The 16,628-nt window shown below is 46.0% G+C and overlaps 1 protein-coding gene across 3 annotated transcripts in view; it reads left to right on the plus strand.

Annotated features, from left to right (window-relative positions):
- Window positions 1-3,533: 3,533 nt before the first annotated feature.
- Window positions 3,534-16,628, plus strand: part of RBM19 (RNA binding motif protein 19) — a 105,315-nt gene continuing 92,220 nt past the window's right edge. For 2 of the 3 annotated variants that reach the window (XR_014542376.1, XM_083589935.1), the window contains exons 1-12: window positions 3,534-3,737; window positions 5,020-5,202; window positions 5,671-5,802; window positions 5,973-6,020; window positions 7,135-7,351; window positions 10,694-10,995; window positions 12,290-12,370; window positions 12,894-12,972; window positions 13,848-13,919; window positions 14,206-14,406; window positions 14,920-15,050; window positions 15,498-15,619. Coding sequence is in view for 2 of the 3 variants with exons in the window: in XM_083589935.1 (XP_083446061.1) it covers window positions 3,702-3,737; window positions 5,020-5,202; window positions 5,671-5,802; window positions 5,973-6,020; window positions 7,135-7,351; window positions 10,694-10,995; window positions 12,290-12,370; window positions 12,894-12,972; window positions 13,848-13,919; window positions 14,206-14,406; window positions 14,920-15,050; window positions 15,498-15,619 (1,604 nt within the window). In the remaining variant the exon portion in view is untranslated. Of the gene's footprint in view, window positions 3,738-5,019; window positions 5,203-5,670; window positions 5,804-5,972; window positions 6,021-7,134; window positions 7,352-10,693; window positions 10,996-12,289; window positions 12,371-12,893; window positions 12,973-13,847; window positions 13,920-14,205; window positions 14,407-14,919; window positions 15,051-15,497; window positions 15,620-16,628 lie in introns of all 3 variants that reach the window. The other variant, XM_083589936.1, reaches the window with a different exon arrangement.

A 16,628-nucleotide genomic window follows, 5' to 3' on the forward strand; every position in this document is an offset into this window, starting at 1 on the left:
TGCCAGGCACTCCTGTCTTCCACTGCCTCCTGCAGTTTGGTCAGACTCATGTTGGTAGCTTCGAGAACACTGTCCAAGCATCTCGTCCTCTGTCGTCCCCTTCTCCTTGTGCCCTCCATCTTTCCCAACATCAGGGTCTTTTCCAGGGAGTCTTCTCTTCTCATGAGGTGGCCAACGTATTGGAGCCTCAGCTTCAGGATCTGTCCTTCCAGTGAGCACTCAGGGCTGATTTCCTTCAGAATGGAGAGGTTTGATCTTCTTGCAGTCCATGGGACTCTCAAGGGTCTCCTCCAGCACCATAATTCAAAAGCATCAATTCTTCAGCGATCAGCCTTCTTTATGGTCCAGCTCTCACTTCCATACATCACTACTGGGAAAACCATAGCTTTAACTACATGGACCTTTGTTGGCAAGGTGATGTCTCTGCTTTTTACGATGCTGTCTAGGTTTGTCATTGCTTTTCTCCCAAGAAGCAGGCATCTTTTAATTTCGTGACTGCTGTCACCATCTGCAGTGATCATGGAGCCCAAGAAAGTAAAATCTCTCACTGCCTCCATTTCTTCCCCTTCTATTTGCCAGGAGGTGATGGGACTTACAATCTAAAATTGACAACAGAAGAAAATAGGGGAGGAGAGAAGAATGGGGAAGCGAATTGCTGATCTTAACACTTGGTTACAGTGAAGAATGAGGATTAAGAGGATAAGCAAATAAATTTTAAAACAGACAACATTTTAAATCCTCACCCTGAAAGTGAAACCCTGGAAGATTCAGGACAGACAAAGGAAATCTCTTGTGCTCAGATCCTGCTTGCAGTTGGCCACTCTGAGAACAGGACTGAATGTTTGGGGGCAGGGGTTGCCTGATACCAGCAGGGATCTTATGTTAAATTTCTCGACCATGTGACAGTGAAACTTACAGAGTGGTTTTGCACTACGAGATTAAACACAGACGAGAACACCAGTAGCTCATACCTAGCAAGGAATAACAGTTGCGCTTTTTTGTTTTTGTTTTAAAAAAACAATCTCCACCTCAAAACCCAATTCAATTATAACCTTTCTGCTTACATTTTTTAAAAAGTGTTTTCCCTGCTGTGTAAATATTAGTGCAATACAGTGGTACCTTGGTTCACGAATGACTTAGTTGTTGAACAAATTGGCTCCTGAGTGTTCTGGTTTGCGAACTTTTTTGGAAGCCGAAGGTCTTTTTCAGCTATCGGCATTGTTTCCGGAGCCAATCAGAAGCCGTGCCTTGGTTTTCGAACGGTTTCGGGAGTTGAACGGACTTCTGGAACGGATTAAGTTTGAGAACCAAGGTACCACTGTATATCCTGTGTCCATGAGTTCCACTGTCAAACACACCCTCTTTGAAAGAGATTATGCAGGAGGCTGTTGAGAGTTTTACGGTCTTGTGGTTTTGGGTCTTCATCCTTGCATCCTTCTGAAGCTGTTATCAGAGACTTAGCCACAACCAATGTCCTGCAGCAATCAATTAGTGCCTTTAATCATCAGGGTTTGGGGGGAAGGGGGAAAACAGCTTCTTGTTCAATTTGACTGAATCAACATGTTCACCTTCAAAGCTTCGCAGAACATGAGGTTTTAAAACCAGAATACTGCCACCACCTGGAAACTGTGTGGAACAACACCTTGCCAAAAGCACCACAGGTTTATTGCTTCATCAACAATGTCTCTGAAAAATTTTACACATCACTTGGGAAGACAGGCGAACTAATACCAGTGTACTGGAAGAAGCAAAGATCACCAGTGTTGAAGCAATGAATCTTCAACATCAACTTCGTTGGACTGGTCATGTTGTGTGGATGCCTGATTATCGTCTTCCAAAGCAACTACAGTGGTACCTCAGGTTACATACGCTTCAGATTACATACGCTTCAGGTTACAGACTCCGCTAAGCCAGAAATACTGCTTCAGGTTAAGAACTTTGCTTCAGGATGAGAACAGAAATTGGGCTCCGTCGGCGTGGCAGCAGCAGGAGGCCCCATTAGCTAAAGTGGTGCTTCAGGTTAAGAACAGTTTCAGGTTAAGTACGGACCTCCGGAACGAATTAAGTACTTAACCTGAAGTCTAAAAAATGTAGTATAAACACCAACAATTGGGAAACACTGGCCTGCAAGTGCTCCAATTGGAGAACAGCCTTTACCAAAGGTGTCATGGGCTTTGAAGACACTCGAACTCAGGATGCAAGGGAAAAACATGCTGAGAGGAAGACACGCTTGGCAAATCCACACCGTGATCAGCTCCAGAAACCTATGTATGCCCCCAATGTGGAAGGACGTGTGGATCCAGAATTGGTCTCCACAGTCACTTACAGACTCATTGTTAAAACCGTGTTTATGGAAGACAATCTTACTTGGCTATGAGTGATTGCCGAAGAAGAAGAAGAAGATTGATTTGTTTATTGCTTTCATAACCCACTTTTTTTCTCCCAAGAGATCAAGGTGGCATACATGACTCTCCCCGTCCTCATTTAATCTCCACAACAACTGAGGCAGTGTCAGGCCCAAGGCCACCAAAAAAGCTGAGTATGGATTCGAACCTTGGTCTCCCAGGTCCTAGTCTGACACTCTAACCGCTTGGCAAACAAGATCAGTTAAAATAAAAAATATATAAAAATAATCTAAATGGCAAACATTTGAGAATAAATTCTGCAGAAATAACAGAAATTGGAAAAGTGTGCTTAGTGAGCAGGCTATATCTCTACAGCCATAAATAGTACACAATTATTACACAATGAAGCTTTTATTGACACAAAATTGCTTCCCTGAAATATGTATATATTTGACTGTTTATTCTCTGGTGGATTACACAGATTCCAAAATACGGCAGGTAAGAAATCCCACTGATGGGAAAGGAAGTACAGTACAGTATCATATATAATATTTTAATGCCCCCTGGTGGTGGAAATTAGTATTCTCAGCCAATCCCAAAGCACCTTATAACCATGTCCGTGACCTCTCCATCTGTTAATGTTATGCTGCTATTTATACTATATGGAAATGCATAAGTATGCCCTTCACCCACAAGTCTCAAAGATCACTAGATATCCATAATACAACAGTATGACAATGCACAAGTGTACAAACATTTAAAGGTGGCGTTCAATGAGACTCATGCCACTCAGTATGGCTTTTCATTTGCTTACCAATTATTATTCTTATTAATTTATTTATAATATAATTTATTTATATATATCACAAAATGCATAATAAGAAACAAAAAACCCAGAAAGATACCGAGAATCCCTGCTTGCACGACACCTTCAAAAGGATATCAGCTGTTATATGTCTCTTCTATTTTGATTGGTTTTGCCTCTATGATTGCAAAAAAGGTAAGTCACTCTATATGTCTATGGTCCCCTGGTCCTATTCCCTTGCGAGGATTTCCCCCGCAGAAACTCCACTCAGAACCGGAAGTGGCGACAAGGCGTCTTTTTGCTCTGCATCCCCTTTGGGTGACTTCCCGAATCTAGCCTCAGCTGCTTTAACAGAGGAGGAGCTTTTCTTCCGCCGCGCATGCGTTTTAAGGGAGAGGTGGAGCCTCTTGTCACGTGACCTCGAGCTACATCGCAACATGGCGGCGCCCAGGGTGCGGCGTGGCTGCCAGGAGTAATGTTATTTCTCCCTTGAAGCGGTTCTCGCTGGATTCCGGTCCTGAAAGAGGGGGAGAAAACGCAGCTGTTTCAAGATGTCGCGACTTATCGTGAAGAACCTGCCGAACGGGGTGAGAGACGGTGTGCAGAAGGCAGTTTGGGCTGGTGTGGACGTGACTCGCGTGGGGTAAAGGGACTCTGGGCCAAGAGCTTAACAGTCTGATGGATCACGGCAACTGCGTGCTACTAGCCATAATAGCTATGCTTTATTTCCAGTGTTAGAAGCATTATGCCTCTGGTTCCCAGCTGAGGGGATTCATAGATGGGGAGAGTTGTTCTTGGGCTCGAATCCTGCTTTCCCACAGCCATCTGGTTGGCCACAGTGAGAACAGGAGGCTGCACTAGATGGGCCATTGGCCTGATCTAGCGGGGATCTTATGTTTGTATGTGCTAAGGCACAAATGTGAACACAGCAGCACTCTTGTGCTTGTGATTCCCAGCAACTGGTATCCAGCGGCATACTTCCTCTGGCAGTGGAATTAGCACACAGCCATTGGGGCTAGTATTTGTCTAAGCCTCTTATAAATCCATCCGTGTTGGTGCCGATCGCTGCCTGTTGTGGGAGAGAATTCCATAGTTTAAGTATGCTGCAGGGATGAATTTCTTTTCTTCTTTTTGAATGCTTCAGCCTTCAGTTTTATTGACTGTCTAGCGTTATGGGAGATGGGGATGTTCTCTACATCATGCACAATCCTATGTATCTTTATCGTGCTGCTTCCTTTTCACCTTTTCTCTAAACCAGCCTTTCTCAACCTGTGGGTCCCCAGATGTTGAACTACAACTCCCATCACCCCTAGCTAGCAAGGCCAGAGCTCAGGGATGATGGGAGTTGTAGTCCAACAACATCTGGGGACCCACAGGTTGAGAACTGCTGCAATAGCCCCAGATGTTTGCCACTTCATTATAAAAACAGGCCTGATGGATCAGACCAAAAATCTATCTAGCCCAACTTCCAGCCTCCCACAGTGGCTTGAAGACTCCTCCTGCCCGCAGACTATCTGCTGCAGGGATGGGGAGCCTGTGGTCCTCCAGATGGTTTTGGAATCCCAGCTCCCATCAGCCCCATTGCTAGGGATAAAGGGTCGCAGCTCAGTGGCAGAACATCGGTTTTGCTTCCAGAAGGTCTCAGGTTCAATCCCAGGTAGGGCTTGGAGAGACCCCAGCCTGTAATTCTGAAGAGCCACTACAAGTCAGTGTTGACAGTCCTAAGGTAGGTGGACCAATGGTCAGACTCAGTGTAAGGCAGCTTCCTGTGATGGGAGCTATAGTCCAGCAAGACCTGAAGGGCTTTGAGTTCCCCGTTACCGACATGTTGTGTTCTTAACACTGCTTGAACAAATCTGTTTCCTCTAGATGAAGGAAGAGCGCTTCCGGAACCTCTTTGCTGCATTTGGCACGCTGACTGACTGCAGTTTGAAATTCACCAAGGATGGCAAATTCCGCAAATTTGGGTTTATTGGCTTTAAATCAGAAGAGGAAGCCAATGTGGCCCTTGCCCATTTCAACAAAAGCTTCATAGACACAGCCAGAGTGACGGTGAGGTGTCTTTCAGATGCACTATAATGTCAAGTAATGGTGCGGGATGTTGAGGTTTTTTGTTTTTTTACCAGGTGGGGAGAAAGAGTCGGGATTGCTGTGCACTACTCTGAACCTAGCTGCCTATCAGGAAGACAAAAAAATAAAAATAAAATCTGGAGTGGGTTGTATCCAACTAAGACTGCATTCACACAGCAGCTTATTCCATTTCCCTGTCGTTTCCTTGCCTATATCTGCACATGATTTACTTCCAGAAATATAATGTAATATAGCCTAAGTTTAGTGTTAATCTCTCTGTGATTTGCTTCCAGAACCCCCCCCCCACAGAAATTAGTACTAAACATGCACTATATTCCTGGAAGTAGCCTTTATGTTGTGTGAAAGTTCATATATACCATATTTACTCGAGTCTAATGTGCCATCAAATCATAAAGACCTGCGCCATAACCATTTTTTATTCTTTTGCAGGTTGAATTTTGTAAGTCTTTTGGGGACCCACAGAAACCCAGAGCCTGGAGCAAACACTCTCTCAAGCCCCCAGTGTTAAAGGAAGCTCCTGAAAAGTTTACAAAAAGTTCTGGTAATAAAGAAGCAAAACAAGTAAGATTTATTTTTTTAAAAAATTAACTTTGTCAAAAATATCTTAAGGAAAACCTCTGGTGTTTGGTTTTCTTGGCCCTGTCTTTTATTCTCTTGAGCGCTGACTGCAAATTGGTATTAAATGTCTCCTGTCATTTAAAGTAACCATTTTAAAAACCCATATTTTTCAGGAGAAAAAGAAAAAGAAAAAGAAGAATCAACCGGGGGAGTTAAAGGAGGCAAGCATAAGCTATTTATTTATTGGCTGCGTTTATATCCCACCTTTTTCCTCAAAGGAGCTTAAGGTTGTGTACGTGGTTATCCCTCATCTCACTTAATCCCCGCAAAACAAACCTGGGAGGTTGGTTGTGGGCTAAGAGACAGTGACTGGTAGAAGATCACCCAGTAAACTTCATGGCTGAGTGGAGATTTGAACCCTGGTCTCCCAGGTCCTAGTCTGACCAGATTCACTGCAAACTCCCCATAAAGCATGCTACATATGCAGCAATAACTTGGAAATGCCAGGGGTGGAATTACTGAAGGATAAGAAAGTACTGTTTATGTATGTGCCGACCGTGGCTAGAATACTATTTGACCAGGGATGGAAAGAAGAAAGAGCCCAGTCGAAAGAAGAATGGATAATGAAGATGATGGACTATGTGGAAATGGCAAGGCTGACTGGGAAGATCAAGCATTAAGAGAATAAAAAAAATTAATAGAGAATGGCATAACTTTATATAGAATATATTAAAGAACATTGTAAAGATTTAAAAACATTAGCAGGATTGACATAGCACTGTAACTTAAAACGACAAAGGATAAAAATGAAGTACAGTGGTACCTTGGTTTACATACTTAATCCGTTCCGGAAGCCCATTCTTAAACTGAAACCATTCTTAAACCAAGGTGTGCTTTCCCTAATGAGGCCTCCCGTCACCAGTGCTCTTCCTCCATTCGGATTCCGTTCTTAGACCAAGGTAAAGTTTGTAAACAGGGCTGTTCTTAAACCGAGGTACCACTGTATAATAATTTGGATAAAGGTAATTAGATGCAGTTAAAAAAGGAAGATAAATTTTGGAAGCCAAAGGCAGGGTGGGGGGAAGTCTGGGGGTTCAGGGAACCCCATAAAGGTACGGATATGAATTATGGTTTAATTTAAACGTGTGTGTGTGTGTGTAAAAAACTTGTTTTTGAAATTTTGAGAAAAAAGAGAGGAAATGCCGGGGGTAGAACCGGGGACCTTCTGCACATGAAAGACGGACTCTGCTACAGTGCTGGGAAGTCCCTTCATGCCAGCTTTTGATGTTCTCTCTTACCTTGGTGACCCCTTTTCCATCTCCCTCTTTTTGACAGCTGGAAGAAGAGGAGACGTTTCAAGACTTCCTGGCAGTGCACCAGAAGCGGTCTAAGGCGGCCACATGGTCCAACGATGCCAAAGTGGAGGAGCCCAAGAAGAGCAAAGCCAAGCAGACGGACGATTATCTGAACTTTGACTCCGACGGGTCGGAGAGCCTAAGCGAGAGGGAAACCGAGGATGGAGAGGAGGAACAAGAGGAGGGAATTACCCGAGGTAATTTGACATAGGGCTTGTTTGGGAGACTGTGCATCTCACAAGTGGCTTTGCTCTGCAAGGAGACTCTAGCTCAGTGTTCCTCAGACTTGGGTCACCAGCTGTTTTTGAACTACATTTCCCATCATTCCTGACCACTGGTCCTGCCAGTTAGGGATGATGGGAGTTGTAGTCCAAAAACAGCTGGAGACTCAAGTTTGGGAAACACTGGTCTAGTTAGTATAGCAGAACAGCAGGGCTGTGCATGCATACACACCCACTCCAAGCCTCACAGGGGAGAAGGGGGTTGCGTCCTGAACCGAATTGAGCTGTGGTGTGCCCAGTTTAATTAGGTTTTAACACAGGAGTCACCAAAGTTTTTGTGGTTTGGGGCAGTTCATGGTTCCACAGACGCCGTGGTGGGCCAGAGTACGCATGCTTGCACAAATGCTATTTCCGGCGCTCCTTCCGGTGCGGAGGAGGCGTGCGCAGCTTCCCATTGGCTGCAGGAGCTTCCTGCAGCCAATGGGAAGCTGGCCAATGTCGTGGAAGGCAGTCCCCGCTCTGCTCTGCACCAGTTTAGCGTGCTGCACAGGAGCCGGGCGGCGGGGGTCCATGGGCCGGTTCAACGACCTCCATGGGCTGCTTGTGGCCAGTGGGCCTTTAGGTTGCCAACCCCTGGTTTAACACATTAATTACCTGTGTTTTTTGAGGGGGGAGGGGGAAGAAGGATGAGTGTCATTTCCCTGGTTTTTGCGACGCCACATGAGTACAGAATTGTCAGTTTGCATTTCTTAGTACAGAAAGTATGGATCTGATGAGTAGAGATCTTTCTTGTTTTGCTTAATTCAAGAGGGTTCTAGGAAGTTTTCTTTCTATGTGAAAGAAACAGGCAGAAGGCTCTAGTTTGGGTTATTTCTCCTGGGAAGCTGAGTACAGCTGGTTTAAACTGGTTTTGTTATCCTTTCTGCCAAGGTCGTGCTCACTATTATAGTCAGGCCAGGAGGAGCCAGGGTTTCTTACTTTCTCTTTCTACCTCTTGGTTCTAGTGTTCTGTATGCTATAGGGTTAAGGTTTAGTCTTATAATAAGTTCTTGTAAGTTACTTTAAGTTTTAAATCTGCTGCAACTGGATTTCTTATGGACTGTGCCAGTCCTGAATGTATTGGATTTGTGACCATATGCTCATTTGCCTTCAGTATAATCCTTCTTCATAGAGCAAGATGCTTTATTTATTTTAGTTCAGTATCTCATTTCTCCTATCCAGTATTAGTTCTACTCAGAGGAAACCCACTGAGATTAATGGACATGACTAAGTTTGGCCCATTGATTTCGATGGGTCCACTCTGCTTGTGGATATGGCTTAGGTGGATATAAACTGATATCTTAAAAGGCTGCCCAGTAATGCTGATTTCTTGGTGGAGGCCATAAAACAGAAATGAAAATATATAACAGGTTGCATAGCCAACTTAAGATCTACTCAAAGTAGACCTGTTGAAATTAATAGGCCTAAGTTACCCATGTCCATTGTTTTCAATGGGTATACTCATACTGCTGGATGCAGCCCAATAAATATGTATGCACAATATATATTTACAAAGCAATAGAAAATGTTTATTTAGTTAACCAATTTTATATCAATTTTTAATTCTTTTTTTTTTGTAAACCCACATACCTCCAACTGTTTTATGTCACAACAATGTAAAATATTAATAAGGATATACCAATAGAGTCAACATACTTTAATAACAAGTAGACGCAAAAAAATTATCAAGATAAGAGCCGGCACATTTTTTAAACATATTTACGGATGTAATAAAATTACATGTCTAAACAGAAAAGTTTCCAGCAGGTGTTGAACACAATGCAGTGAAGGGGCCTGTGTAATATGAATGCAAAACGAATATTTACAATACAATGCCACTGTTTGCAGCATAAAAGGCTTTCCTAAAAGAATGAAAGATGAAAACCAGATGATTCAAAAGTACTCATCTCACAAATGGACTAACGGCACTGGAACACAAGGGAATTTTATTGGATTAGTCCATTGATCCCATGTTTAAACTCTGCATGGAAGTAAAATATATTTAAAGCTAAATTATGTACTTGTTAAAATTGGTTTGTTTGGTTTCTTTTAAAAAAGAAAGCTGGGAGAAAAAAAGGTTTCACAGGTTTGCAAAAGACCACAGGAAGGTGCCAGGGCGGCCTCTCTAGGGAGAGCATTTAACAGCCATGGTGCCACCACTGAGGGGTCTCTTTTTCTTTGGAGAAATTTGCTTCTGTTTTCGTTTGTTGGGGGGTCCTGTAGCAGGCTCTGGCACCGTCCACCATGTGCCGAGGCCTCTGACTGCTTCCTCCCAGTGGATTAGCAGATCTTTATAGGGAAAAAAAGTTCTCCTCCTGCCACTATAAAAAGGTAAAGGAACCCCTGACCATTAGGTCCAGTCGTGACCGACTATGGGGTTGCAGCGCTCATCTCGCTTTATTGGCCGAGGGAACCGGCGTACAGCTCATGTGGCCAGCATGACTAAGCTGCTTCTGGTGAACCAGAGCAGCACACGGAAACACCGTTTACCTTCCCGCCGGAGCGGTACCTATTTATCTACTTGCACTCTGACTTGCTTTCGAACTGCTAGGTTGGCAGGAGCAGGGACTGAGCAACGGGAGCTCACCCTGTCACGGGGATTTGAACTGCCAACCTTCTGATCGACAAGCCCTAGGCTCTGTGGTTTAACCCACAGCACCACCCGCGTCCCTCCCTGCCACTATAGGTATTTACTAATAGTGAGACTTGCTCCCTCTATGGCAGGCATAGGCAAACTCGGCCCGCCAGATGTTTTAGGACTACAACTCCCATCATCCCTGGCTAACAGGACCAGTGGTCAGGGATGATGGGAGTTGTAGTCCCCAAGCATCTGGAGGGCTGAGCTTGCCTATGCCTGCTCTATGGTCACATTAACACCACACATTGAAAGTGCTGCTCTACCGCTTTCAACAGGTCCAAAGAATTGTTAAAAGTGGTCAGGGGACAGTTCCCTTCAGAGAGCTACAATTCTCAGAGTTCCCTGGAATATTGGGGTCTTCAGCTCTCAGCACCCTTAACTGTAATTCCTTAAGTGTGATGGCACTTGTTCGGAGAGGCTCTCTGCTACCCTCACAGAGCTGCCATTCCCAGAGTGGTTTAACAGTCAGTCCCTCTTCATAGGCAACTCTGGGAATTGTAGCTCTGGGAGGTGAATGGGAGTCTCCCTCTCTAAATCTGAATATTGGTTTGTGAGTAAGTCCTTTGCTTACCAGGTAGACCCCCCAAAAAACCACACAAGGAGGTGACTCTCTGTTCCTTCCCCTTGTTCCCAACTTGCAGGAAAAGAGAAAACCTCTGAGGGCAAGATGGCGGCCAGGCAGGAGCTCTCTGACATGGACTACCTGAGGTCTAAAGTGGTGAAGGGCGATGGGTCCTTGCCTTCGTCTGGGGAGGAGAGTGAGACCGAGGAGTTAGACAGCAGGGGCTTCGATAGAGGAGAAGAGGAGGCAGAAGATGAGGAGCCCCACCAGAAGCAAGCCCCAGGCTCTGTCCTCGCAACGGGACCTGGGCTGGATGAAAAGATCAAGGGACAGGGAAGTGTCACGAAGGAGGAGAAGAAGAAATTGAAAGCTGCATCCCAGGTAGACCCGCAAGCCAACCCTGGGTGGCATTCTACTTAAAGCGTAGACCTGTGTTTCCCAAACTTGAGTCTCCAGCTGTATTCGGACTACAATTCCCATCATCCCTGACCACTGGTCTTGCTAGTGAGGAGTAATGGGAGTTGTAGTCCAAAAACACCTGGAGACCCAAGTTTGGGAAACACTGGTCTAAGGGAAGGGAAGAGTTTTCAAGATGAGGGCCACATTCCGTTCTCAGCAACCTTCTGGAGGCCACATAGCAGCAGTGGTCGGGGCCAGAGTTCTAAAGGGGAAGGCAGAGTAATAAATGTAAATTTTATCTTTTGTACAGTAGGCTAGTTTCTGTTTCTTTGTTTATTATATTTGTATCCCACTTTTCCTCCAAGGAACTCAAGGTGGCATACAAAGTTCTCTTCCTCTCCATTTTACCTTCACAACAACCCTGCGAGGTTGTCTTTAGAGGCAGCGACTGGCCCAAGGTCACCTAGTAAGCTTCATGGCTGAGTTGGGATTTGAACTGTGGCTTCCCAGGTCTTAGTCCACACTCACTGTTTATGTGCGAACCAGGCAGGTGTTAGGTATGTTGAATGCATTGTCTGACCTGATATTAGGCAGTTTGTGTTGCGTTCCAGCATTCCTTGGCCTAGAGAGGTTATAAAGGAAGCACCAAGAAATACCGTATTTTTTGCTCTATAGGACGTACTTTTCCCCTCCAAAAATTAAGGGAAAATGTGTGTGTGTCCTATAGAGCGAATGCAGGCTGCGCAGCTAAGCCCAAAGCCAGAACAGGGAGACGGAGCGCTGCACGGCGCTCCGTCTCGCTGTTCTAGCTTGGGGATGGCTGCTCAAAGCCTCCGCAGGGCAGCAGGGTGAAGGCACCCCGCTGCTCTGCGGAGGCTTCAAAGGCTGCGCTCCGGGGGCTTCAGGCAGCTATCCGCAAGCCTTCGGAGCGCAGCAGGAGTTCCCGCTGCGCTCCGAAGGCTTGCGGATAGCCGCTTGGAGCCTGGAGAGCGAGAGGAGTCGGTGCACACCGATCCCTCTTGCTCTCCAGGCTTCGCTCCGCTGGAGAGGCGCTGCACAGTTTTCCCTCTCTTCGCAGCACCCCTTCAGTGAAGCGGGAGGAGAAATGGAAGGGGCTCCATTTCTCCTACCGCTTCGCTGAAGGGATGCTGAGCAGAGAGGGGGAGAATTTCCCCCTCCCTGTTCTCCCCCTCCTATGGCCGGGTGCGTCCTATAGAGCGAGAAATATGGTACCTCTTTAGACTTTAGTTGACGACATGTGTCTTTCTTTGCACAGCCAAAAACTCCAGCTGGTGCAAATGAGCCTACCACTCCCTACACGGTGAAGCTGCGAGGTGCCCCGTTCAACGTCACAGAGGTAGGTGCCCTTTGCAGGGGCTTATCTAGGGCTCCATTCACTCCATTCATTTAAAACGCTGTGATATCACTTTAAACAGCCTTGACTTCTCCCAGAGAATCCTGGGAGCTGTAGTTTGCTATATATGGCTTAGGCCCGGCTATCTGAAGGAATGCATTATCCCATGCAAACCTGCCCGAGCCTTTGGGGAAGGCCTTCTTACCATGCTTGGTGGGGTTGCAGGGCCTTCTTGGTGTCTGCTCCCAGATTTTGGAACTCTTCCCCCTAGAGAAGCCAGACCGTTCTTTTAATTTTTGCAAGCTGCTTTGAGTCCCGGCCTGGGAAATAGGTGAGATATAAATAGAATAACGATGATGAAGTTGGGGGACCCCTAGCCCTCTCCCAGAGCTACAGTTCCCCATGTGGCTGAACAGTCAATTCTTCTTCACAAGAAACTCTGAGAATCGTAGTGTGGGGAATAGGGGCCTACTAAAAACTCCCCTGTGAACTGACTTGAACTGACTTGAACTTCTGCTCTCCGCAGCAAAACGTCAAGGAGTTTCTTGTGCCTCTCCGGCCAGTGGCGATCAGGATTGCAAGGAACGCCCATGGGAATAAGACGGGTAACATTCATTTCATTTATTAAACTTACTACCGTATTTTTCGCTCTGTAAGACACACTTTTTCCCTCCTAAAAAGTAAGGGGAAATGTGTGTGCGTCTTATGGAGCGAATGCAGGCTGTGCAGCTATCCCAGAAGCCAGAACAGCAAGAGGGAGCGAAGCCTCCTCAAAACAGGGGGAGCCTTCATGCCGCTGCCCTGAGGAGGCTTTGCGCGGCTATCCCAGAAGCCAGAACAGCGAGAGGGATCGCTGCGCAGCGCTCCCTCTCGCTGTTCTAGCTTCTGGCTTAGCCCCTCAGTCCCTTCCCCCACCTCCCGGAAAAGCCCCCAAGAGCCGCACTCCCTTTAAAGAGTGTGTAGCTCTTGGGGGCTTTTCCCTGAGGAAAGCGCCGCACACATGCTCCACGCGGCTTGTGAAAGGGAGCGCTGAGCAGAGCCTGGGATGCATACAGGCTCTGCTCAACGCTCCCTTTAAAGAATATTTTTTTTATTGCATTCCCCCTCTAAAAAATAGGTGTGTCTTATGGAGCAAAAAATATGGTAGTTGCTTGTCACCTGAAGGTCTCCAAGCACCGTAACGAGTGGCCTATAATGTGGGGAATTTTTGCGGCGAAGGCTCATCGCTCAGTGGCAGAGCGTCTGCCTTGCATGCAGAAGGTCCCGGGTTCAGTCTCTGGCATCTTCAGTTAGGACTGGGGAAGGACTCCTGTCTGCAACCCTGGAGAGCTGCTGCCAGTCAGTGTAGACAGTGCTGAGCTAAATGGACCAATGGTCTGATTCAGTATAAGGCAGCTTGCTGTCCTGCCTCAACGTAAAATCTGCTCTTTGTAAGAAACGTCATAACATTCTTCCCTGTGTGTTTCCATCCCTCTCCCAGGTTATGTGTTTGTTGATTTTAACAGTGAGGAAGAGGTGCAGAAAGCATTGAAACGAAATCACGAATACATGGGTATGTATCCACGCGGAGGATTAATAGAGTCAATTTAGTTTCTGAATTTCTGGATTTGCTTTTCTTTCTTAATACTCAGACACATGTCTAAAATTATAGTGTGTGAATGTCACAAACATGTTACAAACTTGGGTACCATTTGGGTGCAATATAATCAGAGCCTTGCAGATGACTTTGAACTTGTACCTAGGCTTGCTTCTTTCTTCTTCCCTCTCATTCTGTTTTCCTCTTGTGCTGTGTCTTTTTATATTTATTTCTCCCCTCTGTCTGTGCTTTGTTTTCACAGGTGGGCGGTACATCGAGGTGTTTCCCGAAGAGAGCGCTGGGAAGGCGAAACTCCCTTCAAAACACCTGGCCCAGGTCTGGCAAAGGACAAAGAAGGATGATGAAGAGGAGGAAGATCTCTCCGAATCCGGGAGGCTCTTTGTGAGGAACCTTCCCTACTCCAGCACCGAAGAAGACTTGGAAGCAATATTTTCCAAATACGGTAGGCCTTTGGCAGTTGAACAATAAATCGCTCTTCGCAGGGAACTCTGGGGTTCTAGCTCTGTGAGGGAAATACAGTCATACCTCTTGTTACATTCGGTTCAGGTTACGTCTTTTCAGGTTGCGTCCTGCGGTGACCCGGAAGTACTGGAAAGGGTTACTTCCGGGTTTTGCTGCTTGCGCATGCACAGAAGCGGTGAATCGCGACCCACACACACACAGACGCGGGTTGTGTTCTGCTCATGTTGTGAACGGGGCTCCGGAACGGATCCTGTTCGCAGCCAGAGGTACCACTGTAGCAGGAGTCTCCTAGCAACCCTCAGCACCCTTAGCAAACTACAGCCCCCAGAATTCTTTGGGGGAAGCCACAGTTTTTTTAAAGTGATACCACAGCACTTTAAATCTATGGTGCGATTGTTGCCTCAGCGCCGCATTGTGTCTTTTTTGGCCGCTGCGTTCTGCAGCCACAAGGGTTTCTTTGTGGAAATGTGTGTTTGTTTCTCATTTTCTCCAGGGCCCCTCTCTGAGATCCATTTCCCCATTGACAGTCTCACCAAGAAACCCAAAGGTTTTGCTTTCATCACCTACATGATCCCAGAACATGCCGTGAAAGCTTTTGCAAAAGTGGATGGGCAGGTTTTCCAGGTACGACTGATTTGGGACGGGCTGTCACTTTGTGAGGAAATCCACTGGGTTTGCAGGCAGCAGGGTCCCCAAGTTCCATCCCAGGTTTCTCAATTTTTCTTTTTTTAAGGATCAGGTTGCAAGGAATGGGAAAGACCCAGCCTGGAACCATCTCAGGCTCTGTGGTTGGAAGGGAAGCTCCTTTTGGTTTTGGTTCTGCCTCTGGGTGCTGACCCATGACGGGGCCTTCTTGGTGGTGGCTCCCCCTTTTTGAAATGCCTTCCCTGGTGAAGTGCTTCATTCAGTAGTCGTCATTTAAGAACATTCCTGTTCACCCAAGACATTTTATGGCTTGGAAGACACTGCTGAAGTGGGGCCAGAGTTTGAGAAGGGTTTTTTCTTTTTCTTTCTTTACGTTGTCTATTTTCATCTGGCATGGAGTTCCAGAGTTGCTGTCTTTTCTCCTAGGGCCGGATGCTGCACGTTCTGCCCTCCACCATTAAGAAGGAAGAAGGTGAGGACTCAGATGCTGCTGGGGCGTCTTCTTACAAGAAGCAAAAGGCGTCCAAGGACAAAGCCAATAGTTCCAGGTTTGTTTGTGTGTTCGCTAAGCCCCAGCGCTGCCTACTTATTGTTAATCTTACTAACTGTGTAGTTATTTCATTTATGAATCACTTCCCACAAGGCACCCTGAAGCAATTTACAAATGAATCTCTATGAAACATACATATGGGTGCAGGTGGCGCTGTGGTTTAAACTACTGAGCCTCTTGAGCTTGCCAATCAGAAGGTCGGCAGTTCGAATCCCCGCAACAGAGTGAGCTCCCAATGCTCTGTCACAGCTCCTGCCAACCTAGAAATTCGAAAGCACGCCGGTTCAAGTAGATAAATAGGTACCGCTGTGGCAGGAAGGTAAATGGCGTTTCTGTGTGCTCTGGTTTCCGTCACGGTGTCCCGTTGCACCAGAAGCGGTTTAGTCCTGCTGGCCACATGACCAGGAAAGCTGTCTGTGGACAAACACCAGCTCCTTTGGCCTGAAAGCGAGATAAGTGTCACAACCCCATAGTTCCCTTTGACTGTTCTTAACTGTCCAGGGGTCCTTTACAATGAGAAGAATTGCATACATAAAAACAATTTTTAAAAAGCAATTAGAAACATACAGCATAAGGACATAACACAAGCCTAAAATTTCATGCATATCAGTTCATATCTTGACCCTGCTCCACTGAATTGAAATTTCAGCCTTTAAGACATAGGAAAATGGCCAAGTAAACAGCTATTTTCGTGGAGGAGGGTCAAGATATTAACTGATATGCATGAAACTTCAGATATAGCTATATAATCCCTAGTGTAGTAAGATAAGACCTTTAGAGCAGGCATTTTTTAAAAAAAGTTTTTTATGAACCGCCCTAATAGCCGTTGTGGCTAGTAGCCATCGATAGCCTTGTCTGGCATGGATTTGTCCAATCCTGTTTGAAAGCCATCCAAGCTGGTGGCCATTGCTACCTCCTGTGGCAGGGAGTTCCATAGTTTAACGACGCATTGCGTGAAGATGGCCTGAATCTTCCATCATTCAGCTTCACTGGGTGTTCACAAGTCC

Source organism: Podarcis filfolensis (genome assembly GCF_964270895.1).
Source record: "Podarcis filfolensis genome assembly, chromosome: 16".
Taxonomy (NCBI): Eukaryota; Metazoa; Chordata; class Lepidosauria; order Squamata; family Lacertidae; genus Podarcis; species Podarcis filfolensis.